Below are 25,924 nucleotides of genomic sequence, written 5' to 3' on the forward strand. Positions count from 1 at the left end.
ACACTGTATATATACACACACACACATACACGCACTCACACCTAGACAGATAATAAAAAGCAAGCATATGCAGAACCGCGGGTAGAGAGAGAAACACAGGGGAAGCAGAAGAGGGAGACCGAGGACAAAGAAAACATTAGAAAGATGAAGGGCGGGAGAATGGTGAGAGAGCAACATATCCTCATCTCTCTCTCTCTCTCTCTCTCTCTCTCTCCCCTTTCCTCACTCTCAATTCTTCCCTTGCTTTTAACTCTGCCATGTTGCTATATATAGCCATTGAGGAAAGAGGAAGAAGCAATTCATTATTGAAGGTTTATGGCAAAGTGTGAGTCATTTATTCATATGCTGGATTTTTATATATGTGTGTGTGTGTGTGTGTGCACGCGCAGGGGGGCATGTTTAAGGATACTTGAGCCTCAGCGAATCCCTCCCCACCCCCCACCCCTACCACCACACACACACACACACACACACACACACACACACAAAACCAGTGTTTGTACCCCAAAACATAATGCAGAGACAAAATGTGCCAAATAATTCTCATAAACACAGTCGTTCATCATGATACAAACGCATTTGTCCCTTTGTCCCTGTGTCCTTCCATATCGCTCTCTCTCTCTCTCTCTCTCTCTCTCTCTCTCCCTCTCCCCCCTCTCCCCTTGTTCCTCTCTATCTTTCTCTCTCCCTTTTTCAGTCAACTACACCCTGCCCTCCCACAGCCCATCGCAGATACACACATGCATATACATACGTGCATGTACACAGGCTCGCATTTATACACACACACACATATCGCTGGGGGGGCAGGAAGGCTAATTGAGTGGTGCCCTGGGTGTTCTAGTAATGCGTGCCTGTGAAGAGCGGTCAAACACATGCGCGTGATCACAAACACACACACACACACACTCATACACATCATGGGCTTGCAGGCGACTAACAGCGAAAGCAGCCTTTCAAAACAAACACACACGCACACCGAGGTCTATACACATGCACACGCACACGTACGTGTTTCACACATGCACACATATGATGTATGTTTCCATAAATAGCTTCCTCCTTCTTTCTGTCTCTTCACCATTCAATTTTTCCCCTCCTCCTCCTACCATGGGAATGGCTGCTCCCAAAGGAGGCAAGCAAGTAGGAAAAAGGTGAAGAGGAGGAGAGTAGAATAGAAGAGTGAAAAGAGTCATCTCGTCCAGCTGGGAAATCACAAATGACGAAACCCTAAAAACAAGACTGACTGCTTTATATGCTATAGATGTAAATACTTTATATTTATACATCATAATAATCTTAAAAATGAAAGTCAAAGGTTTATTCTGTTCCCCTTCTTTCACCCCCAGGTATTTATTTCTCTCTTATTCCCTCATTCTCATCTTGTTCTCCTTTCCTTTTTTCCTTCCTTCTGTCGCGTCGCTGATTCCTCATTCATCTCCTTCACAGATTTGCACTCGCACTCTTTCTCTCAGTCACTCTCTCCACTCGCTTTCTCTCCTCTTTTAAATCTAACTATTTATCTTGTGACCTTAACGAGACAGGGGGATTGATTTAAGAAGACACCACCAGTGTGTGTGTGCGTTAGAGAGAGAGAGAGAGATTGTGACAAACACAATTAGATGTCCAATGAGATACTCCGTCCTTCTTTTTCATTTCTCTGTCTCTCTGTCTCTCTCCCTCTCTCTCTCTCTCTCTCGCTCGCTCACTGAACTGGCCGTAAGACGCAATGTACATGGAGCCAAACGGTGATGTCACAATAAATCTCACTCAGTGTCCTGGCACGCTATCATACACTAACACTTTAATATAGCCCGTGTCTGTTTGAGTGTGTGTGTGTTTGTTTGTTTTGTTTGCCCGTGTGGGTGGTGTGTTACCAGAACATACACTTAGCGGAACACATTTAACTGACTCATGATGATGGTTTGTGGGTGTGTGTGTGTGTGTGTGTATGTGTGTGTGTTAACAGGCGGCACTGGCAGTGAGAGGCCAGAGATCCGTGATCACGTCTACCTGTTTTACAGTCTTGTAAATGCAGTAAATAAGTAATAGATGATAGACATTCTATGGAGTAAATGTTCTGATTACATTTTTGTGGTACCTTGCTGCATAGGTTTGAATATTAATGAGGTCATTTTAATTTCTTGAACTACTGAATGTCCTTGTAAAGTTGACAAAACAGCTCTTCAAAGCAGCCAAAGTATTTTTATTTTTTACAGTGCAAGACAAGAGTAAAGAATGTCACATCGACTTTTTGGCTGTGTACCTTTAAGTTTGGGCCATCTGGTCCATCACATGATTTCCATCCCCACAAAAGCACTGACCTAATTTAAGAATCATCAATTAGCAATTAACATAGCACTGATGTGCATGCCAAACATAGCAAACAAATGTTTGACAGGTACACTGACCTAGAAGTATTTTTTTAATCGATGTGTTATTTAGCTTAATCAATGGCCCAAGCACAACATGGCTAATATACTGTGATAACTGTAAGTCTTGTTGGAATGTTATAAAGTATTATTTAAATGTTGTATATTTAATCTGTTAAACTGTTTAGATTTATGTCTTGAGAGGTGTGTTTTCCTTGACTGACCTTCCTCACTCCATTTGAGTGGATGATTCTAGCCACCATCATTGCCAACTGCATCGTCCTGGCCCTGGAACAACATTTGCCTGATGGGGACAAGACACCGCTGTCTGAACGCCTGGTAAGTTACACAGACATGATACAGTATGTGAGAGCCATATGTAAACATAATTAAATCAGGCGAGGGATCTGACACCTTATTGATTTTACTTCAGTGGAGATGCATGCAGCTTCCCTACTAGAAGAGGCAGATTTTTTTGATCTTGAAAAAAAAAAAAACAATAATCCAAATGTTCTGGGCACTATAACACATCCCACACATGAGAAACATACACATTCTCACAGAAAACATAGGATTATACTGTACACACATAATATACAAGACACACATCCATTTTTTTAATATGATAATAAAGCTGCATATGCAGTTATGAAGTTACAAAAGACAAAGTGAATACATTCAAATCTCTCTCTAATCTCTACACACTGAAAAAAGTTCACACACATTTATGAAAACCCCTTCAACACAAACTGATGTTTCGACTGATAGCTGTCTCACTCTTTATCTCGGTCTTTCTCCATCCCTCTTAACCTTCTTTTGTCTCTCTCCGTCTTCTCCTGCCTTGCTTCCTTGCTTGCTCTCTCTCTCCTCAGGATGACACAGAGCCGTACTTCATAGGGATCTTCTGTTTTGAGTCTGGAATAAAGATCCTGGCACTTGGTTTCGCCTTCCACAAGAACTCCTACCTGAGAAATGGAATGGAATGTCATGGACTTTGTGGTGGTGCTCACAGGGTAAGTGGTGAACAAATAGACAGGAGTCGATAGATAACTATTACAAACACCGACACACACAGTTATGAAAACACGAGCTCAGAATCAGATGTAGTTTTCCCTCTGTTTCATTCGACTACAGCTAAACAAAATGAAGTGGTTTGTCATGTGTTTTAGTGTGTGTTTGAGCATGTGTGTTATTGAGAATGTCCTTCCCCTCGCTCCTTTGCCCTAATGAATAGCCCCATCTTGGGTAAGGCAGCAGTCAGATCACAGAGCAGAACTGCAGGCAGCCAGTATCCTGGGTAGTTAACAAATGTCACCACAACACGGAGGGGATGGGGGGGGGTTGGGGGGCACAGAGAGAACAGAGACTGGAGAGAAGGAGAGAGGAGAGAATGTTAGAAAAAAATCACAGATAGTGACAAAGAAGAGGTGGTAGGCAATGGGAAAGAAAGGAAGGAGGCAATGTGCAGGAAATAGAGGAAAACGCTCTAATCATGATTCGTACACCTTTGACAGCAGAACAGTGATCATGTAAGACAGACAATGAAGATGTGGGTAGCTCTAAACGCTGAGTACGATGCTAAAAAAAATCTCTCATTTGGAATTAGAAGGGAAGGTTGGATTAGCATGATAGAGTTACTATGACCGATTGGATTAGTGTAAGAAATTAAAAAAATGTAGGCGATCATAGAAAAAGACCAGAGTTAAAGGACCAGTGTGTAAGATTTAGGGGGATCTATTGGCAGAAATTGAATAAAATATTCCTAAGTATATTTTCACTAGTATTATCCCATAAAAAAAATAAGAATCATTGTGTTTTTGTTGCCTTAGACGCCATGTTGCACTGCCATGTTTCACCAGTGGCCCAGAACGGACAAACCAAACACTGGTTCTAGAGAGGGCCTTTTGCGTTTTTTGCGAGTCTCGCAGCCACCGTAGTTTCTCCTACATGCTTGGAATGGGAGAGAGGGGGGAGGAGTATTCAGTTGGTTGCAATCTGCAACCTCACCGCTAGATGCCACTAAATCCTACACACTGGTCCTTTAATAAGTGATACGTTGGTGGGACGGAAATTTAAAAAAATGTTTTTACATTTTATAATTTAGTTGTATAGAAAAATTGCACTTGTTTTCAAAAAAGTCAGATGATTCTGTTTTTCCAACATGTGTGCCCATCTTTTCATCCATCCATCCATCCTTATGACTGTCAAATGTCAGTCCTTCCATCACACGTCTTTCTTTGGAGACACAGTAAGCTTTCTTTCTTATGTAAGTGCTGCAGGCTGTGTGGTGATATCTTGTGTCACACGCTGGTGTACGGGCACAGTTTGTGTTTAAAGATGAATGTGATTACATGAGTGATGGATTAGTGATAAGAGCACAATATGTATTAAATGCCTACAAATTAATGATGTTGATGTCAGAATCCCCTCAGTTGAGCTAAGCACAAAGCTGATGTTGTCTGAAGCTTGCTATTGCCCCACAACATGTTATAGTCCAGCTGAAATTAAATCGCATGTTTGTTTTTTTTCTGCTACAGCACACATATTTACTCTGTAAATGTGGAAAAATCAGAAACCAAAAGGGAGAAATTTATATTTGATATTTTTTTATTTCATAATGGCCCCTTATTTTTGCATTAATTTGCTGCAATACCGCTAGTTCTCCATACAACCAATCAAATCACGAACATTCACTGCAGAAAAGTGCACTGCTAACGTCATCGCAGGCTAGCTGACTGGAGCTACGTGCCCAACTGCAGCTAATTAAAGAGTATGTAAAGGTAGCTGCAAGTGTCATTCCGTACCTGTTAGATGCTGGTGCGGTGATCCTTACTCTTCAGTACCACTGCTATCTACACACGTAAGCCACAGTGCACGTTTGTTTACTTATTCAGCCTATCAGCTGCTGTCAATCAAACACAGACATTGACACGCCCCTCCAGCTGCTGAGACAGAAAAGGAGTATTTCTGATATTCCCTTAAGACCCTTTTTTCTTACTTTTATTAATACAAAAACTTACTACAGGGATGACTAAATATAATTTCAGTTGGACTGTAAGATTGTTATAAAGCTTGAGAACTAGTTTTTGTTGCCTCTTTCAAATTCCAGTAACACACATAGTTATGTAATTTTTTTTTGTCACCAACCTAGCAAATTTCACATTACACTATATTGTCTACTAAAACAGAGAGACTTACAGTAAATTAATGCATTTTAACAGCTGTGTCTTGTGACATTTCCGTTAGCAAGTCACATAGTAAAATTGGGTTACTTTAGGCTACTGTATCCAGTGAAATAATGTGTGGGAGTGCTGGCACAGTTTAATATGTTGAGGTCACCGCGTGTTTGTGTGTGTGCATATGGTGATTTGGAGAGCTTCGTGGGTTACATAAACCTTTCTCATCTTTGCTGACAAAGCACCAGTGAAACTAGATTTGCCCCCCCCCCCCCCCCCTGCTCAACTCTCTCTCTTTCTCACACACACATACACATAGACATACTCAGTCTAGCAGTACGTCCTTATGCTTTAATAAGAGCAATCATGAAGCCAAGCTCATCTCAGCATGGCACAACAGAGTGACTGTAAGAGAGAAGAGGAGTGAGAAGACAAGTGTCAGTGAGACAGCAGGGTGTAGTGAGATGCAGAGAGGAGGGAAGTGAGGTAAAGCAGAGGGAAGCGAGGCAGTCCTTAAACCTTCCAGTAAATGCCTGGTCTCACATAATCCCCCTGTGTTTTATAGTAGGAAATCTGAATGTTTTCATAGTGAAACCCCCATAAGCAAGCATGACACAGCTGTTAAGTTGTCAGTTTCTCCCTAAGACACAGGCATTGCTAGTGCTGGTGCATAGTTTATGTCCAGATGTTATTAAAGCCTATGTCTCTAATGACAACCCATCTCTTATGTTTTATTTTTTTGTAAACTACTACTGCATTTTTCTATATTTCCAAAGAGTCCCGGTTCGGACAAGGTGATGACACTCTATGTCAAAAGTGATGAAAACATATCATGAGACACTATTTTTCAAGTAGAGTAAGGAATGTGAAGGAAAAATATAAAAGTTACTAAAAATAAAGACAAATTGGCAGGATGGAGGTAGAAGGCATACTACGTAAGGTACAGAAGAAGAATTTAGAAATTTTTGTGCAACTTTTATGAAATTAACACTATCGTAGAGCAAATGTGAAGCACTAATGCAAAGATTTTTTTCAAGTAATCAAAATATTTGTTTTGCAATGTAAAGAACAGTCACAGAAAACACCCAGTAGTCTTCATGTCTCTTCATCCAGCTGTTTTTTGTTACCATTTTGGAGCAAAATTGGATGTTGCATCGCAGCGTAGCAACAGAGAATATGTTGCGTCACTGACAATATACATACTGTAAATTCCCATTCACACAATATATTTTACACACACACAAACACTAGGTGTGTGCCATATCATATCATTCACAATAATATTGGTATAATTTTTAATATGATGAAAAAAATTAATATCGATATAACGGCAATATTCCGACTTGTGTAATGATGTCATACCGTTACGTACAGCAACAACAAGCGTGGCTGAAAGTAACATTGCTACTGGAGGAGTTAGTTCTAAAGAGCGGAGCAGCTTCAGTAGTGTGAAAGTGATTTGGTTACAAAAGATCAGATGTACAATAAACCACAGTAATATGTAAGAAGAGCAAGAAGACTGTAACAGCAAAAGGGGGCAATAAAACAAACCTATTTCACCACGTCAAGCAGGAGCACCCAGTTGTGTACGAGGAGAGCCAAAAATCCCGCTAGGAGCATTTTGTCCTATCGTCAAGAATATCATTATTGCAGAAATACCCTGAAATATTGTGATATTATTTTAGGGCCATATCACCCATCCTTAACACAGACACACACATTCTTTGTTGTGCTCTCTGTGAATGGCGGCGGTGTTTTTTTTTTCCACAGCGCAGCTCTTTGAAGATGAAAGGCTACTTGGCCTTTCTACGCACCTCTGGCCGAAACCTTTGATAACACACTGACCAGTGTGTGCGCACACACACTTCCCCCATATACACACACATTTCCACTTCAAACATTCCTTTCCATTTCCTCCTCACTCCTAGTACACTTGCAGGCGCTCTCTTTAAACACATACACAGACAAACACACAAATGACACTTAACATGTCTGAATAGATTAGTTATTCACTCTACAACCTTGTTGGATGTTACTTGATTTGTGTGCACCCGTGTTTCTGTGTCTAAGTGGGTGTGTGTGTGTGTGTGTATGTGTTGACCTATGTTGTAGTAAATTGCCTGAGTGATTTGGCCCTAAGCTAGTTGTTTTTTTATGCCTGCCATTGATTATTAGTCCAATTATGCTTAGTTTACAGCCATTCTTGCCTTGGATCCTCCCTTCTTGGACCCTCATTGAGGTTCTTTTGAGAAACTGGTGTAGAGAAGTGTAGGAAGAAAGGAAGGAAGCAAGGAAGGTCCTTTAAGTGACCCCATAGTCAGTTGAAATTGATACTGAAATTTGCAAAATCTGTTTACAGTGAAATATTGACTGAAAGAGTAATGATCTTTACCTTTTAAAAAACAAAATGGTCTCCTATGCCCTCCTTTGTCATTTTAGTAGGATTGTGAAATCAGGAAAATGTTTACAACAGGTACTACCTTCAGTTGTGTCATTGTCTAGATTTGCACCCTATGGAAAATGTCTAACATGCAGCTGCATTTTCTTAATCAGTTTTGATGTTACATAATGTTAAATGGCATGTCATTAAAATGAATAACGGGCTATCGGCAATCTTAACACCTTTGCTTATACAAATGTAGGAAATATTAATATAAGTGAGCATTTATGATAATGCAGATACATAATATATGAAATAGTTTAGTCATAGTAACAAGGGAAAGCAAGTAGATAAGGAAAGATAAGTTGAGAGTTTGGAGAAGAGATGAAGTGATTTGGTCAGTGATTTGGTCAGTGGACTGAGCTAATTAGCCACATTTAGCTGAAGTCAGCAGGAAAGCAGACGGTGAGAGCAGGCAAAAAAGATTGTGTTTGTATAATGGTTGGATTCCCACGAGAAGGAGTCAGTGGGGAGATTGTGTAATAGTAATATTGCTTAATGTGATTCCTTAATCATCTGTTCCTCCGCATAAAGTGCAGGTTGTATGTGTCTGTGTGTATTTTAAGTGTATAAGTGGTAATGTAGACAGCATCTGTCCCTGATAAAGAAGACATTGTTTTCCATTGGTTATACCAAATGACCTACTTTCCAGTGTGCATATGTGAATAACATTATTCTTTCTCTGTATGTTTGATCTTCAACCAGCAGTGCCCATTTGCTGTGCAGATGCGTTTTTGTCCATCTTATGTGTATTTTTATATGCATACATGTGTTTGTCTATGAGTTGTGATACCATTTACATTAAAGAGAGGAGAGAAGAAGAAAAAAACAATCAATCAGTCTCCTCCCTTGGCCCTGTTACCAAGGTGATACAGAGATTCTATCAATGAGCCAAGGTCCCTGTTGCCATGGAAACACTTATGAATGAGAAAGGGCCCAGTAACCGTGGAGACGGTGTGAATGAGGAACTGCCTCATCGGCCTGACACTGTTTGTGACGGTGGATGCTGTTTAGAAATTGAATTCTTTATCACTTTTGCCATCATCATCCTCCCTTGTTATCATCATCATAATCGTCATTTGTCATGTACACATGTATATGAAAACGTGCGTGTGTGTGTGTGTGTGTGTGTGTTAATTCATGAAGAAAGTGATATACTTACTCTGTATTTCTAGGTATATAAGCAGGTTATTACCTTTAGAAAAATCCGACTGTCAGCAGCATTTTACTGTTCCTCCACACATGCATTCGCACCCACACACTTCCATCTATAGCGTAAATATTATGCTTTAATATTATATGCCCCCACATTTCCAAAAGCCTTAGAAAATATGGCCCTGAATCCCTGCTCCACGGGGACTGTTGTGTAGCTGAGCCTGCACTTTGACCTCCCTGGGAAGCTGACTTCACAATAATATAATTCTTATTAAGGGTAGCTAGCATACAACACTCTGTCAAAGTACATTAATATTATTTACGTTCCAGCATCAATAACACAAAGCTACTAACCCTAAAACCCTCTAAATAGCACTACACAGACAAAGCATGGAAATTTAATAGTTATCAAGGGATAGTTGGATTCTGTGTAAAATTGTACATTTGTAATAGATTGATAGTAACGGGTGCCAGATGTTGTTACTGAAGTCACTGCCATATTTCATGAGAAAATACCAACAATGTCCTCTCTTAGATGTTACGAAATCTTTAAAAAAAATCTCAACCTTTTTATTCCATGGGCCACAGCTTCATTTTCCACCAAGTTCCACCCAAATCTATCACATTTTTAGACATCCTGCCAACTAACAGACAAGCAGGCTGTATTAGAACCAGACTGAGGCCAATACTGATGTTGATGTTTGATAACAGTATATGTTCATTCACACACAGCACATACCAGACATTTCCGAATCTACCAGACACTAATAAGTTGAAAAATAAACTTATTAGTGTCTGGTAGACAAACACACAATTTAAGACTTAATTATTGGCCACCGCATACACTGATAGCGATATATTGGTGATAAGCTAACGTCTGCAGATAAATCTGGTGTAATTTATAGGTGTAGCTATAATTTAAGTATCACTCAGTAATACATCTTAATGTTTAAGCAACACACACAGCTGAAAGTACAGTGTTGCCTCGTGACCAAACCGGGAACCTCTCTGTTACAAGTCAGCCTCTTATGAGGCATTTGATATCACACAATGTCATTACAAGGACCCTAGCCTACACTAGTGATGGAGCACCTACAGTACCACTGCGGGGCTTTCAGGTAATGCAATACTGCATTCAAAGTATACAGTTGAGTATATCGTCACCCATGGATCCTAGGTCAGTGTTACTTTTCCCTGCTTGCCAATTTTGGAGGTTTCTAAGCAAAGCAGGCTGACTTCAAACCTGTGATTAAGGCTCTGCTGTGTCACTGGGCCTCTTAGTGAAACAGAGGAAAGTGGAAATGTGTCAGAGAGACTGAACGAAAGTGAGAGAGAGAGAGGAGAGGGAGAGAGAGAGAGAAGTGGGAAGGATGATGATTCACAATGTGCGTCAGACGAAGGGACTGACTGGAAGTCTGGCGGCGCAAGGGAACATCTTAACCCTCTCAAGTACACACATACACACGCATGCTGTTTACAACTCTTTATTCAGATGATGAGTGGCGATGCAGGTGCTGTAACACACACCACAACACATTTACTCTGCAGTCTGGCTTAAAGAGAAACATTTTAAATGTACTAAGAATGAAAATAGACAGAAATAGGCAAGTCAGCATCTCTGATTCACACCATCTGCAAATGCTCCCTCTTTCTCTTTGCCTTTTTTTCTCTCTCACTCTGTTTCTCTATGTCTCTTTCTCCCCTGCACTCACTCTTTCTCTTTCCATCTTCCCCATCACTCCATCTTCCTCCTTTTTCAATTTGTAGTTCCTCTGTCATACCGATATAAAACACTCTCCCTTCAGCTCATAATTCCCCTCGCCCTGATACACTTCACTGTCCGACTTCACTTGTCAGCTCTATTGATCAGCTCAGCTCTTACAGGATTTACATACAGTGCTCACCCAGTTGCTTGTAATGACCTGGCATGAGTTTGTGAATGTGTGTGAGAAAGAGAAAGAGAAAGAGCGAGAGACAGAGAAAGGTTGACTGACAGCGACAAGCTGGACTAGCTTAAATATTGATTCCCTGTGCACACTTCTGTGCATTTGTCTCATTCCTTTTAGGATCCTGTCCACTGTGGGTTCGGATTTCGACTTGCGGACCCTTAGGGCTGTACGAGTATTGAGGCCCCTCAAACTGGTGTCCGGTATTCCCAGTAAGTCAAATCTCTTCATTTGAATGAACTATGACTCTGCAAAATAAAGCTTTATTTTTAAATTTTGTGGCCTCCACCCATTATCCCAAACGTCGTCTTTGTTATTCCATAACAGTTGAAAAAAACGATGAGTGCAGAACAGCTTTAGGTTTCATTGGAGGATCAAAATAGCACAGAGAAGCATTTTGTGTCAAGGTTTTATGCAGCTTCTGTGTTGTTCTGCATAATGCACCCAAAGTATTCCAACAAAAGTGGTTCTTCTATGCACTCTCTCCTCCTTTTTAAAAATGTTATAGTGGCAGTAACGCTCCAGCAGAACTGCAGTGTTATTAATAGATTGGTCTCCACTACAGGGCTGAACAGACAAACGAGGCTTACTCATCATAAAAGTCACTAAGCTTTGTTTGGAAACCCAATCAATGTGGAGTTCAATTCTCATATGTGATATACATTTGAGAAGTGTGACCAGTTTCCACAAAATAACATTTGGCATGGAATTAAAGCTCACTACTCAATGTAGCCTTTGAGACCTTTTGTTTCTTAGAAAACATATTTGGGGAAAAAAAGAAACCTCAGGTATGATTTATTTTACCTCAACTAAATGTGAGGCATTTTACTGACTATATTGTGTGTTGAATCCCTCCATCACACACTGCAGTGTGCACTAGGCTCCCTCCTCCACTGGGTGCAGCAAAATGGTTAATAGTGTATTCTGGTATAAGTGTGTGACAGTCTTTTTTTTAAGAGGATGTGAAAGCAAATTACCATTAACTGATGGTCTTATTGCATCTCTCATGTCTGATTTCTATTTATCATAACTTTCATCTTAGGAAATTGTAATTATTATTATAAAATTTAACTTTATTTAAAGTGGTAATGCCTGAATTAAGAAACACACAAGGTTTATTTAGTTTATCAGTTTCAAACCATTATTATCATTATGGCAACACTTACATCAACCAGTGACAAAAAGGGAATAGCTGGTAGTGGAGACCATGATGTGATTTCTCTTTATAAAGTTTAACTGCTAATGAATTAGAGGAAGGAGGTGTTGTAGCTGTTTGTCTTTTAAATCCCGTTTTCCTCATTCTAAATGTTAAAAACTGTAAAAATTGATAATAGACAATAATACTTCTAAAAACTCTAATACTGTACACATTGTGTCCTCCAGGCTTGCAGGTGGTGCTCAAATCCATCATGAAGGCCATGATTCCTCTGCTACAAATTGGCCTCCTGCTTTTCTTTGCCATCCTCATGTTCGCCATCATCGGCCTCGAGTTCTACATGGGCAAATTCCACACAACCTGCTTTGACAATCACACAGGTAAAGGAGTGTGTGTGTGCACTAAAATTAGAAATGCAGTTTAGTTGAACAAAATAACATCTTTGGTGTTTGGTAGCTTCCACAGACTATAGACTGTATATATTATATCTATTTTTGTACATTCTTTGCCAATATCTCTATCATTTTGCCAACTTTTGTACAAAGAAGTTCAAACAGAAGTTTGTTGGCTAATTTATGTAGCCAGTTAAGTCCTTTACAGTTTGTTAATTTTCCTCAGGAAGCAGTAGTAAGTGAAGGCCAAAGTCGTATTCTGAGTCAATAGAGCTCATTATTCATAAAAAACAAACTACATATTTGCATTTGCCTGCCTTTTGTTTTGAAACACCTCCCCAATTCCACCTTTATTCAGGTGAGATCCGAGAGGAGTTTCCATGTGGGACAGAGCTTCCGTCGCGGCTGTGTCCTGAGGGCACCACGTGCAGACCATACTGGCTGGGACCAAACTATGGCATCACCCAGTTTGACAACATCCTGTTTGCTATTCTCACCGTCTTCCAGTGTATCACCATGGAGGGCTGGACTGACCTGCTCTACTATGTATGTACCGCTAAAAAGTTTGGAACACATTCACACAATCAGTGACCAGCTTATTAGCCGCCTCAGCCTGTCCAGGAAACATGCAGTAAAGCAGGGATTAAATAAATTGAAGGCTACTGTTGAAGTGAAATTAGAAATGGGCTACTGGGTAACCAGTCAACCAGTAAGTTGCAGGTCTTTGTACCTTTGTAAAATGCTGTTTACTTACCTCTTAATCATGTTGGTGCACCTGTTAGTGCACTTGAACTGGGCAAAGATTGCTTATTTTGTTTTATGATGAAACATTGCATCCTCATGGCAGCACCACTGCATTCTGTTAACACATAGCGACCATCAACTTACCACCCACTCCTGCTGGAGTAAAAACAAACGCACCCTCTGCGATGAAGCTAGCAGAGAGAAACATTGGCTGGAGCTGCTTTCATGGAGCCAAGGAATGAATCAGAGTTCAGAGAGTGGATATGACATCTGAAACATGCTGCATCAAATAATCTGTCATATAGAATATCACCAAATAAGAAGCTAGTTATAAACCTTTATTTTAACCATCCAACGTATCAGTTTGTTGCTGGTTGCTTGTTGATAGTTTAAGTTAGCTTATAACTCATGACCTGTATTCCCACGACATTATATGGTGGTATCAACTGCTGTAATTAACACAATGCAAGTTAATGCTTCATTCAATGTCAGGTTTTTTCAAATGGTGGCAAATTGATGTTTCCACATACAGATTTTTTGTGTGTAAGTCAAACTGCTGACTTATGTATATGAATACGCAGAGATGTTTAATCAAATTAATTAATTATTCAAAAATACTATTCCAAACATTACTCTGGGCCAAAAATTGGCATATTAATTATGTTTGATTTTGCTGAGGTAAGGTATGGTTTATCCACCCGTTATTTACCATGATGGCCCTACTTGTCATGGAAGGACAGACAAGCACCACAGCCAATTAAGTAGATTCAAATTTAACAATATCAGTTTATTTGCCACATGGACCCTGTTTTAGGGATAATGTCTTTGTTTAGCATTAGTTTTTCCATTATTGTCATGTTTGTTGGCCATTTTGTGTGGATAAAACTGCCGCACAATATCTGGAGAAAAAAAAAGCTATAATTAAACATCTATTGAAATCTAGCTGAACTTAGGTCTTATGTTTGTCTAAAATTTCTGTCAATAGTTGCAATAATATTTTCAATCCAAATTCTTCAAATAGGCTTCATGACCAAACCACCCAAGAGTTTTCTCTTATAAAATACAAAAATTCATGTGGTGAAACATCGGTCATTTTTACCTGTGCACGATGTGTGTCTGTCCATAAAATGGGTACTAGGTCTCTAACAGTGTCATCACTCATGCCCAAGACTGAATAGTTCCCTGCTGTCAGTGGCAACGGTTGCTATGGAGACTAGACGAGGGTCTTTGAGTGTTACTGTAGTCATCTCTTTTCTCATCTCCTCTCTCTCTCTCTCTCTCTCTCTCTCTCTCTCTCTCTCTCCATCCATCTTATTCTTTCCATTGCTCTTTTCCTTTCTTCTTTTTTTTTCTTTTTTATCTTTCTCTCTTCCCTCTCCTTCATTCCTTCCCCTCTTCTTCTCTGTCCCTCTCACTCTGTGTCTCTCTCCCTGTGTCCCTCCTTCCCGGTGCTGCTCTATATTTAAAAGGGCCTGTTCAGCCGAAGTTATTCTTGCAGCTGCTGGGGAGGGGAGTGATAAAAGTTTAATGGTAGAAAAAAGGGTCTGCGGTACATCGGGTGCACAGCGGCAATACCAGCTTACATGCAGGAAGAAGGAAAAATGAAGGAAGGAGGAGACCGGGAGGAAAGACAGGGAGGCTGTGAGAAAAGAGAGCACAAATTGGTAAAGAGAAGAGGTGGTCTGGAGGTGGGAAAGGGTAAAAGAGGATGTTAGAGACAGAGAGGGAGAGCGCAAAGCATTTGATATACATTATTTACTCTGCTCAGCTAAATAGAGTGGCAGATATGCATTTACTTATTGAGATGACTTAAAGCAAAACCATGTCAGCCCTGCTGTTGTTTATATTTCCAGTGGCAGTGGATAGCACTTTTGAGTGAACTGACCTCCATCATTTTAATGGCCACATTGTCCAGACATTTAATGGTAATGATAAGCCTTGGAAGGGAAAATTTTCTCACATTATGTTTATTCCAGATCTTTTTTATTTTTATTTTTTATAACTTGTATGACCATCTTTTGGCGTAGTTTTAAGATATGTATGCAGTACATGGATGCAAATGAATGCACCTTCATCTGGACAGCAACCCTAATAAATGGCACAGGCATGTTCATCACTGGCCCAGTACAGAGACAGAGTTTAAGATACCCTTAACTTTCAGCAGACTGACCAAAACATATGCCATTGCTGCCCAGAGCCTACTGTCAAAGTGGTCATGCATATTATATATTCTTCTTTTGACGGAAACACATTCAAAAATGTCCCATGTCTCAACTGAGCAAATCTTTGGTCATTTTGAGTTGTGTTTCCCAGTGCTCACTTTAATAAACAAAGCAATGTTTCTGTTAGCTTAGATGCTATTATATGAAGTTCAGAGGCGACAAGCAAAGCATTGATTACTCTGTCTGATGTCTGTGTGTGTTTGTTTCCAGAGCAACGATGCCTCAGGGAGTGCATGGAACTGGATGTACTTCATCCCCCTCATCATCATCGGCTCTTTCTTCATGCTCAACCTGGTGCTGGGTGTGTTGTCAGGGTAAGGTATTAATTTGTGTTGCTGTGTGTGTGTGTGTTTGTCTGTCTGTTTGTGAAAGAGAGCATGATTAAGAGATTGTACAAGTTGTCTATCCAGAATTTGTCATCACATACAGTATACATCACTTATTTAATAGTTTTTACAGGGATTTTCAAACGATTTGTAGTTTGTTGTATGTACAGTATGTTAAACTAAAATGTAAGGTGGAGGAAGGCATCTACGTTAAAAGTATTCACTAAATTTGTGCGGTCTGTGTTTTGTTTTTCACTTCAGGGAGTTTGCCAAAGAGAGAGAGCGTGTGGAGAACAGAAGTGAGTTCCTGAAGCTCAGAAGACAGCAGCAGATTGAAAGGGAACTCAATGGTTACCTGGAGTGGATCTGCAAAGCTGGTACGCACAGTATATATGTGTGGTTTATTTGTAGATGTTCACATACAAAGATGCATACAGTACAACCATAAAAATGTACTGCAAGAAACTGTTGAGCTGTATCTTGGTTGTCTTAATAATACCAATACATTAAATATAAATGTTATTATGCAGCCAAAACAAAACTAAATGGATGTACTGTGAAGCAGCTGAAGGAAGTGGGAAGATTAGCTTGAACAGTTATATATTAGCTGAAGTTAAAAGTTGTTCTAAGGTAACATTTGGACTACTTGTTTTTCAGTCAGGTAACATAAACAATCTATGTTGAATGTCCTGTCATGTCCTGGCTGTCACATTATACATATTCAATATCTCAGTGACGCATGTCTACTGGAACCTACTGGGGAGGTTTAATGTGCGTAAAGCCATTGACCTTTAGAAATATATATGAGCATCCTTTATTTAGATGTACATTTCTATGGTAAGGATTAATGACACTTAGAGAAGATCCACCGTTTACTTGTAGTTCTTTCTTTTTCTTGTCTTGTTGCCCATCTGGTGAGGGCAGAAAAGATGCAGAGAGGATAAGAGGGATGGAGGGTCGGATGGTGGATATTGGAAGGAGGAGATAAAGGGGCAGATAAAGGACAGAGCTTTGATCTTCTTGAAAAGACAATCTACATAAAAACAAGGAAACTAAAAAAACAGGGGAGGGAGAGATGAGTGAAAAGCACAGGTGCAGCCCAAAGACTTTATTTCCAGTTTTAATTAAAATTAGAAATGAAAATTGATGATCAAAAAATGATTCATAGATATTAGACTGTAGGCATTGGCTCATGAATTTGGGAAGTTGTAAACATAAATTTAATGTGGCTATATACTGTATTAACCTTTCTCTTCCTTTGTGTTTTGTAGAAGAGGTTATCTTGGCGGATGATGAAAATGAAAATGATTATGATGGTATAAATTTGCTGATTTCTTTGTACTGTGTTTGTGCACGCAAGATTGTGATTTTCTAAAATATTACTAATGAACTTAACACATCCAACATAGATGAGTCAACATCAGCACTGTTCATTCAATTACAGGCTCCCGTAGGAGAGCTACAAAGAACCATAAGAGCAAAGCTGAACTTCTAAACCCAGAGGAAGGGGAGGGAGATCTGGCAGTAGGTAAGATACACTCTCTCTCCTTCTCTCTCTCTCTCTCTCTCTCTCACACTCACACACACACACTCACACACACACACACACACTCTCTCTCTTTCTCTCAAAGACAAACCACAGGTACAGTACATACAGATTCTATCTTATCTTGCATATCAGCATTACCTGACTCTCCTCTCCTTCCCTCTCCTTCCCTCTCCTGTGCTTAGCTGTTCTCCCCTCTCATTCAAAGCAGTTGTTCTGCCTGTTTTCTTTTAAGACCCAAAGGTTTTCTTGATATTTGATGTAGTTATATTGTATTTTGTACATTTTGTAACTGGGGAACACATGTAATTAGGACTGTAAAGCTAACACTATACCATGTGCCTTGCTTAACCTTTCAGGGTCACCGTTTGCCCGTGCCAGCTTGAAGAGCTCCAAGCTCGAAGGATCAACTTTCAAGCGGCGGGAACGACGTCTACGCTTCCTTATCAGACACGTCGTTAAGTCCCAGGCTTTCTACTGGACCGTACTGTGTTTGGTGGGCCTCAACACGCTGTGTGTGGCTGTAGTGCACTATGACCAGCCAGAGCCACTTTCAGATTTTCTATGTGAGTAGGAGGGAGGGGGATACAGGCATACATAATGCAAGCATGCGCAGATAATCTCCACAGATGCACAAATACTCTCATCACAGATTACTGGAAAGGAGTGGGTGAGCAAATTCTTATGACTAAATCCATGAAAGAGCTGACCCAACCAGTTAACATAAGCACATCCAAACACACAATACCTTCCTCTCACACAGATTCTCGCTGTTTCTCTCTCTTTTTTTGTACATATACACACATATACAAATGCACATACAGACACACAATAAACAACTACATTTTGAAACCAGATGATTGTATTCCAGGGTAAACCAATTGGTGATGGAAATTAGTGAAAAATGCTAGGACTAGGACTAAAACACAAATTACTAAATACCATTTTATATGTCAGATACTTACTTATATACTTAAATGGATGGATGGATTGACTGATGGATGGGTGTGATGGTGAATAATTTCCAGGTACAGGTATAAGGATACACAGATGGATGATATCCTCTCAGTTATTTTTGTCTTCTCTCTCCGTGTAGATTTTGCTGAATTAATCTTCCTGGGAATATTCCTGTCGGAGATGTTTATAAAGATGTATGGCCTGGGCAAGCAGGCATACCTCAACTCCTCCTTCAACTGCTTCGACTGCATTGTGAGTCCCACTTCACTTGGGGACACACCCTCACACACACACAAAAAAAATAAAGACACACAAGCACAAACCCATAAGCAGACGCCAGCACTCCCTTCACACGTGACATGGAGTGCGTGTGCATCTACAAGTGCTATTTTAGTTCCTTTTGTTCAGCAGCTCAAAGTGTAAATGGGCTGGGTAAGATAGAATATAGATCTGAGTGTATGGTAATTAATAAATACACTCACAGCACCACACATTTCCAGCCGCAGGCAGATAATGTGGATTTTTTTTTTTTTTTTACAATTAATTAGTACAATGGCAATATATGATTGCATCATTCTGACTCTATTTTCCCTTTAACTCTACTGTATCACATGTTGATAGTCATATAGTATCTGGTCATATCATAATATCACCAAAGTGGCAGCAGTGTGTCCTGCTAGAAACAGATGTGGTTCTGAGATTTCTATTCTTAATGTTTGATGTCTAATTTGTTTTAGGTGATATGTGGTAGTATATTTGAAGTGCTGTGGTCCATTGTCCAGCCGGGCACATCATTTGGCATCAGTGTGCTACGAGCTCTCAGGTTATTGAGGATCTTCAAAGTCACCAAGTGAGTCTTTTGGATTATAGTGTTTATTATTTCTTATATTTATATAAACGACATAGTGTTACAGTCATATAAACCCCAATTAAACACTTTTTGACTTTCTGTCTCTGTTTGTCAGGTACTGGGCATCTTTACGTAACCTTGTTGTCTCTTTGCTCAACTCCATGAAGTCCATCATCAGCTTGCTCTTCCTGCTCTTCCTCTTCATAGTTGTCTTCGCCCTGCTGGGCATGCAGCTCTTCGGAGGACAGTCAGTGATATCTCCCTTAAACTTGCCGTCTCTCTCTTGTTTCTCTCTCCTCTCCTTCCCTTTCAACAGTCCAATTTTCTGCTGTTAAATGCCAGGTTGGCTAAGTCATTTTTCAAGTAGTCTTTTAGAAATGTAGGAAAAAAAAGTGTTGTGCCTGTAAGATGCTTCTTGTTCTGATTTTTACCTTCATGCTCTTTGTTTCACTCCCTCTTTATGTTTGCCCTCACACTTTTCTCTTCCATCTCTCTCTCTCATTTGTTTTTTTTTCCCCCTGGTAGGTTTAATTTTGAAAATGGCACTCCTCCGACCAACTTCGATACCTTCCCCGCAGCAATAATGACAGTGTTCCAGGTGAGCAGAGGGGACGATGTGAAGGGGAGGGAGGGAGGGGAGCAGAATGGTGGGAGAAGAGGAGGGCTGGATTAGTACTAAAGAGGATTTGCACACGAGGAAGTGATATAAAATGTAGAATGCTACTTTTAGATTCTTAAATGTCAAAAGTACAATTATGGTGAAGCTTGTGTACATGTTTAAGTCTATAGGTTTATATCAAAGCATCAATAAATCATCAAATCACTAAATGCACTATGAGCGGGTATGGCCTCGTCTGACTTTGTGCGTGCGCGTGTGTTTGTGTGGTCAGATCCTGACGGGCGAGGACTGGAACATGGTGATGTACGATGGCATCAAGTCTCAGGGCGGAGTCAACAAGGGCATGGCCTTCTCTGTCTTCTTCATCGTACTCACACTTTTTGGCAACTGTATCCCTTGGGCAGCGAAAATGCAATGAAGCACACATTCATAAAAAAACATTTGTCCACACACACATATACTGGGAATTATATTATTGTAAATTATAGTTCTAGTTACTGACTTTAGACTGAATATACAGCCATGTAAATGCAGATGCATACACACACAGAGGTCGTGTCAATGACTTTATGTGCATGCTGTATAAAGGCATACAAGCAAACTCCCACATACTTGATTTCCTTTTAACTCCGTGTTCAGATACTCTGCTGAATGTGTTCTTGGCCATCGCTGTAGACAATTTGGCCAACGCACAGGAACTGACCAAGGTACACTACAGTCCAGTGTTACTTAACTCATTACCGTTTTTTTTTCCTGAACATTCAAAAAAACGTAAGAGTTACACTTTTTTACTTATTTGCTTTATTTCCACTTCATCTGCTGACATCCCTGTTCTCCTCTGTCTCTTTATTTCGGTTTCCTTCCTAATCTCTCTCTGCAGGATGAGCAGGAGGAAGAGGAGGCTGCCAGTCAGAAGATCGCCCTGCAGAAAGCCAAGGAGGTGGCTGAAGTCAGCCCACTGTCTGCTGCCAACCTTTCCATTGCAGCGTGAGTTTCTGTCTCTATTACTGTTACGCTCTATTTTTTGTTTCCACTTCCAACATTTTCACACCAGGCACTAATATCAGGACATATATACACATACGCTTTAAAGAAATCTCATTCACCAACTAGGATTCAAACACTAATGCAAGATGCAGCACCTTGGAGAGAGCACCGTGTACTACACTTAATCAAATACACTTTCTAGAATGAGGATATTTACACTCTGTCATCTCCTAAGTTTGGACTCACTTAATTAACTATCAGTATGGAAAACGGTGATCGCAAATAGTTTTATACATCACAGTTGATAGTCTAATTGCCAGCAGTGGAGCAGATGTGGACAAAAATTCAATAAAAAAAAAAAAAGAATTACATTGAAATACCCATCTCAAACACACTGCCTGATGTCACTGACATTTGAAAACACTGCATAAATCACCTCTGATGTCATTTCTGTTTAAAGAAGGACAATCTTGTCGCTGTTTCATTTTAGAATATAACAAATTCACAACAAACCAGGGGTGGGAAGTTTGTATACATAAATACTTGCACAGTTTTTATGTATTTGCACCACCTTTTCACATCACACAAAACAACAAAATAGCTTTTACTTCCATGTGTACATTCAGCACTGTTTGCTTCATCAATACAATATCAATTACATTTCTTTCAAATATCACCTTACTTGGAATAAAGGGTCATCCCGTCTTTTTTACATCCATAGGTAGGCATTCTTTTCCTAAAATCACAAATCACCATTAAAGATATGTTTTTATCTGACAACAGTACATTTAGTGATAAACTGATACATGCACATACTTGCCTTTCTCTCCTTCTCTGTCAGCTTATCCTGTTCCCTTTCTTTTCTTCTTTTTATTACTCTTTGTCATACTCTTTTGTGCATGCTAAAAGACACAATCACACACACACACACACACACACACACACACACAAGCCAGCGTTTGATTGATCTGGGCCATCCCTCCTCCGGTCAGGAGAGTCAGAGTCTTTGATCTCTTTTCTCTGTATACACAGGGGTCTTTTCTTTCACTCCTGGTAAAGTTCACACACTCTCACTCACACAAGCATGCACACAGAGACTCACAACACACTATGGTCTGTCCCTAAAAAAAGCACAACAGGGGAGCCCAAGTCTGCTTAGAAATATCACACACGCAACACGCACACAGTTCTGACCTTTACTGCTTTGATACATCAGCCTATGTCCTCTTTATATCACAAATGCACACACATTATCACACACAGATGTTATGAATTGAAATTATACACACAGAAACATACACTCGCTCATACAGTACATGTTCATCATTTCGTGTCACAGTGCCTCTTCTGACTGTATGTGCCGTGCGCACTTCACTGTGCTGTGAACATTTGTGTCTGTGTATCAGTAACCTTTATTTTACCTGGGAGTCCTATTAAGGTTGAATATTTGTTTTTCAAGACAATACATATGTATCTGTGTGTGTGTGAGAGAGAGAGTGTGTTGAGCTAGAAAAGCTACATTGCATACTGAAACAGTGTTATACTGCTGCAAACTTGCTAAGGTTGTTTGCCCAAATAATTTCCCAGAAAACTGGCCACCAGGACATACTGCATATTGAAAATATGACAGGTGTCTCTACATGTTGCCTAATCCTAGAAGAAGAAGCTAAAGTAGAGTAGACAGTAGAGTCTACTAGAGAATTAGATTTGAATTTACTCTTGAGTAATGCTAGGAATATAGGGCTGCAGTGCGCGTTACATCCCACTTTATCAGTGTAAATCTTAATACCTTATTTCTGTAGTATAAAAAAGAAAAGACATTGAAATTCCTATGGAGATAGTCTTTGTTTTCCAAGCAGGGATTTTAAACTTGGGGACATCAGTGGTGCATGAAGAATCTCTTAAGAAGATATTCTATGGTAGATTCAGGAAGGAGGCCGCCATGGAAGCTACATAGAAACCTTGGAAAACAGTAGTAAGGCTACATACATTAACTGGTACTCTCACAATGATTACTGCTGTCACTCTAGAAGGCTGGAAGCAGGTTTACCGCTGTGTTTTTCAGTTGTTAATGTACAACAGTTTGTGATAATAGTTTTGAAATTATGCTAAATCAGCTTTTAGTTTCATTTTAGCTTTGCTGTGTGTTAAGTTAAATTGTTTGCTCTATACCAAAGCACAACATATTCACATTCATTTTTTAAAAGTTTAGTAGTAGTACTTATGAGTACAATATATTTTTAAGTGTATTATTTTATCAATGTGCACACAAATCACAGTGACACATGCATGCTCTCATGTATGGTAAACTTATGGGACCATCATTTTCAAAAGCTATTTAAAAAAAAACATAATAGATAGATAGTGAAACTAGAAAAAGGCAAATGGGCTCTTAAAAAACTATGACGAAAAGAAACAGGTATTTGGAGAACAAAAGTGGCATTAACTGGAAGAAAGATAGAGGGATATGTTTGAATTTAAATTTTAAATTAAAGATACAGACAAAATAAGAACATCAGAGAAACAGCTTGGAATTGAGACATTGAAAAAGATGCAAAGAATGACGATCAGGATAGAACAGCAATAGGCACGCAGGGTGAGTAAGTGATGCAAGAAAGATGAAATTTGTGAGATTGCAAAAAGGAGCACGGTGAAAAATAAATAGGATTGTCTTAGATTCAGAGATGGAACAAACTACAGAGGTGACTGTGTGTGACTGTCTGTTTGGGCGCATGTTTTTTGTATGTATGTGTGCGAAGGGTTGCATTCCAAAATGCTGAATCTTTATGGCAAAAAATGTTACAGTAGCTCTAGATCTGTTCAGTTTTTGCATTTCAGGAATATATTTTACTTCTTTAAGTAATTCAGTTATTACAGCAGATTTTATTTGACTGTTTTTTTAAATGGTGAATGGATAGCCCATTTTGGAATGAAATCCTCCTTCTGTTCTTTCGTGCCATCTCACTCACCAGCTGTTTCCCTCCTCAGCAACAAAGTACACAGTGAGTGTCACAACGCTACCGACCCCTTTCTGGACTGGTATTTATTTATTTGTTTATTCATTTCTGAATCCCTTCTGTTTATTGACTTTACAACCATTCCTCGCTTTCTTTTCCTGTTTTCGAACACCCTCCTTTCCTTGTCCCTTTGTTCTCAACTCTTTATGAATTACATACCTGGCTTTTTTTTTAGCTGTTATTTGTGTTGGCTTATTTTTGAGAGTACATTTTCTGTTGCCTGCACCTCGCAGTATGGCTGTCGCTTTACTGTGGTTGACTGTTGGCCCTGCGAGAAAAGGGACTTTAAATTGATTACTGGTAGAAGTTTCGGAGGCTAAGAAAGGAGGTGGTCACTGACAGTTTTTGTCAGTGATTCTTCAAGTAGGAAATCAGTTACTGTAACCAGTAACAGAATCCTGTGATCATTGTGACTTTTGTCAACTATTCAATTAAGCTCAGTAGGGATTTTGGGGTGCCATTCCAGCTTATTGTCCTGCATAACAGCTGTTCGTTAAATTGTGTATACTTTAGTTTGAGTGGGTAAATTATTGATTAATATAATAAATTCTGACCTTGCCTCAGTGTTATCCTCCATTTTGTGTCCCCACATGGTTTACCAAAGTAGGGCTGCCCTACCCTGTACTTTGGCAAGCTGTGTAGACACCCAGAACCTTGTTCTGATGAGCTGCCTTGTTCTATAGGTCCAGCCAAATGACCCTTTAAATGTCTGTGGCCCCGAGTGTGTCTTTCTGTCCTGGCTATTTTATGTACTTATATTTTTGGTGTTGGTTTTCACATCATTCTCATGTGTTTGTGTGTATCTATGCGCAGCAATACGTGTTTTTAAACAGGTCTTCACTGCCGTTTGTCTCCTCCTCCCTCCCCACCATGCTTCATTTTGCAGTAAGGAGCAGCAGAAGAACCACAAGGGGATCAGTAAGTCTGTGTGGGAACAGCGCACCAAGGAGCTGAGGAAGCAGACTCTGGCATCCAGCCGTGAGGCCCTCTATAACGAGATGGACCCTGACGACCGCTGGAAGGCAAGGACAGGGAGGGAGGAGCACAACAATGTAAAGGACAAGGCAAAACGAAGGCCTCTAGACTTGTGCTATCAGTGTACACAAGTAATGGCGATGATGATGATGACTTATTTTATATTTTACATACATGTTGCTTACCTGGTGTGTAATTATATATAGTTTATTATTTGTATATGGTATATTTGCCATCTGTAATCTATACATTGGCTGGAAAATACCAAATCTGACCATAATCTACAGTTGCAATAAGAATTTGTGCCAAACCTAGGGAGAAGTACAAATCATAACCTCATGCTGTAACTTATCCTCTTTTTTCTGTCAATCTCTACTTCTATGCTGCCTCTTTATCCTTTCTTCACCGTGTAGGTTAACTTCTCACGGCAAATCCGTCCAGACATGAAGACCCACTTGGATCGACCCTTGGTGGTTGACCCCCATGAGAACCGCAACAACAACACCAACAAGACCACTGCAAACAATTCAGACCTCTGCGTCAGCCAGCACCATCCTGCCGATGAGCTCCACAGGCAAACACGCCTCCACGAACATGGTGGCCAAGTAGGAGGAGGTGGTGGAGGAGGCTCAGGTCCAGTCAGGGCTCCATTGGAGCGGGGAGAGTCCACAGAGAGCAGGCGGAGCCGGAAGGCTGAGCACCACCACCACAGCTCTCATGTCCGATTGGATGCGACAGTGATTCCCGGGCCAGGCTCGGAGGAGAGGCCGTCCAGGCGCCATCACCACACCCGGAGTGGCAGTCGAGGGGGAGGGCAGTCAGAACACAGGAAACCCAGGTCACATCGTAAGCATGCAGAAGACGAGGATGGTGGAGGAGGAGCTGGAAAAACAGGGAGGCACAAGAGCAAAGGGGTGGACGGAGGTGGGGAAGGAGGAGAGCAGGAGGGAGCTGGTGATGGCAGTGAGAGGAGACCAAGAAGAAATCGTCATGGCAACCAGACGGATGGCGAGGGGAAGAGGATGTGCCAGCACCGAAGGAAGT

At 40.2% G+C, this 25,924-nt stretch overlaps 1 protein-coding gene across 1 annotated transcript in view; it reads left to right on the top strand.

Moving 5' to 3' along the window:
* The first annotated feature begins 457 nt into the window (after positions 1-457).
* cacna1aa (calcium channel, voltage-dependent, P/Q type, alpha 1A subunit, a) overlaps positions 458-25,924 on the top strand; it is a 67,229-nt gene continuing 41,762 nt past the window's right edge. Inside the window, 21 exon segments of the mRNA XM_067615792.1 lie at positions 458-2,711; positions 3,245-3,349; positions 3,351-3,385; positions 11,210-11,301; positions 12,473-12,625; positions 12,996-13,183; positions 15,814-15,917; positions 16,191-16,306; positions 17,201-17,245; positions 17,374-17,457; positions 17,835-18,041; positions 18,572-18,684; positions 19,170-19,282; positions 19,398-19,529; positions 19,808-19,880; positions 20,173-20,290; positions 20,541-20,608; positions 20,782-20,888; positions 23,877-23,927; positions 24,792-24,957; positions 25,294-25,922. Of these exon segments, the coding sequence (XP_067471893.1) occupies positions 2,619-2,711; positions 3,245-3,349; positions 3,351-3,385; positions 11,210-11,301; positions 12,473-12,625; positions 12,996-13,183; positions 15,814-15,917; positions 16,191-16,306; positions 17,201-17,245; positions 17,374-17,457; positions 17,835-18,041; positions 18,572-18,684; positions 19,170-19,282; positions 19,398-19,529; positions 19,808-19,880; positions 20,173-20,290; positions 20,541-20,608; positions 20,782-20,888; positions 23,877-23,927; positions 24,792-24,957; positions 25,294-25,922 (2,792 nt within the window). The 5' untranslated portion in view covers positions 458-2,618.

This window comes from Thunnus thynnus, chromosome 17 (genome assembly GCF_963924715.1).
Source record: "Thunnus thynnus chromosome 17, fThuThy2.1, whole genome shotgun sequence".
In the NCBI taxonomy this organism is placed as follows: domain Eukaryota; kingdom Metazoa; phylum Chordata; class Actinopteri; order Scombriformes; family Scombridae; genus Thunnus; species Thunnus thynnus.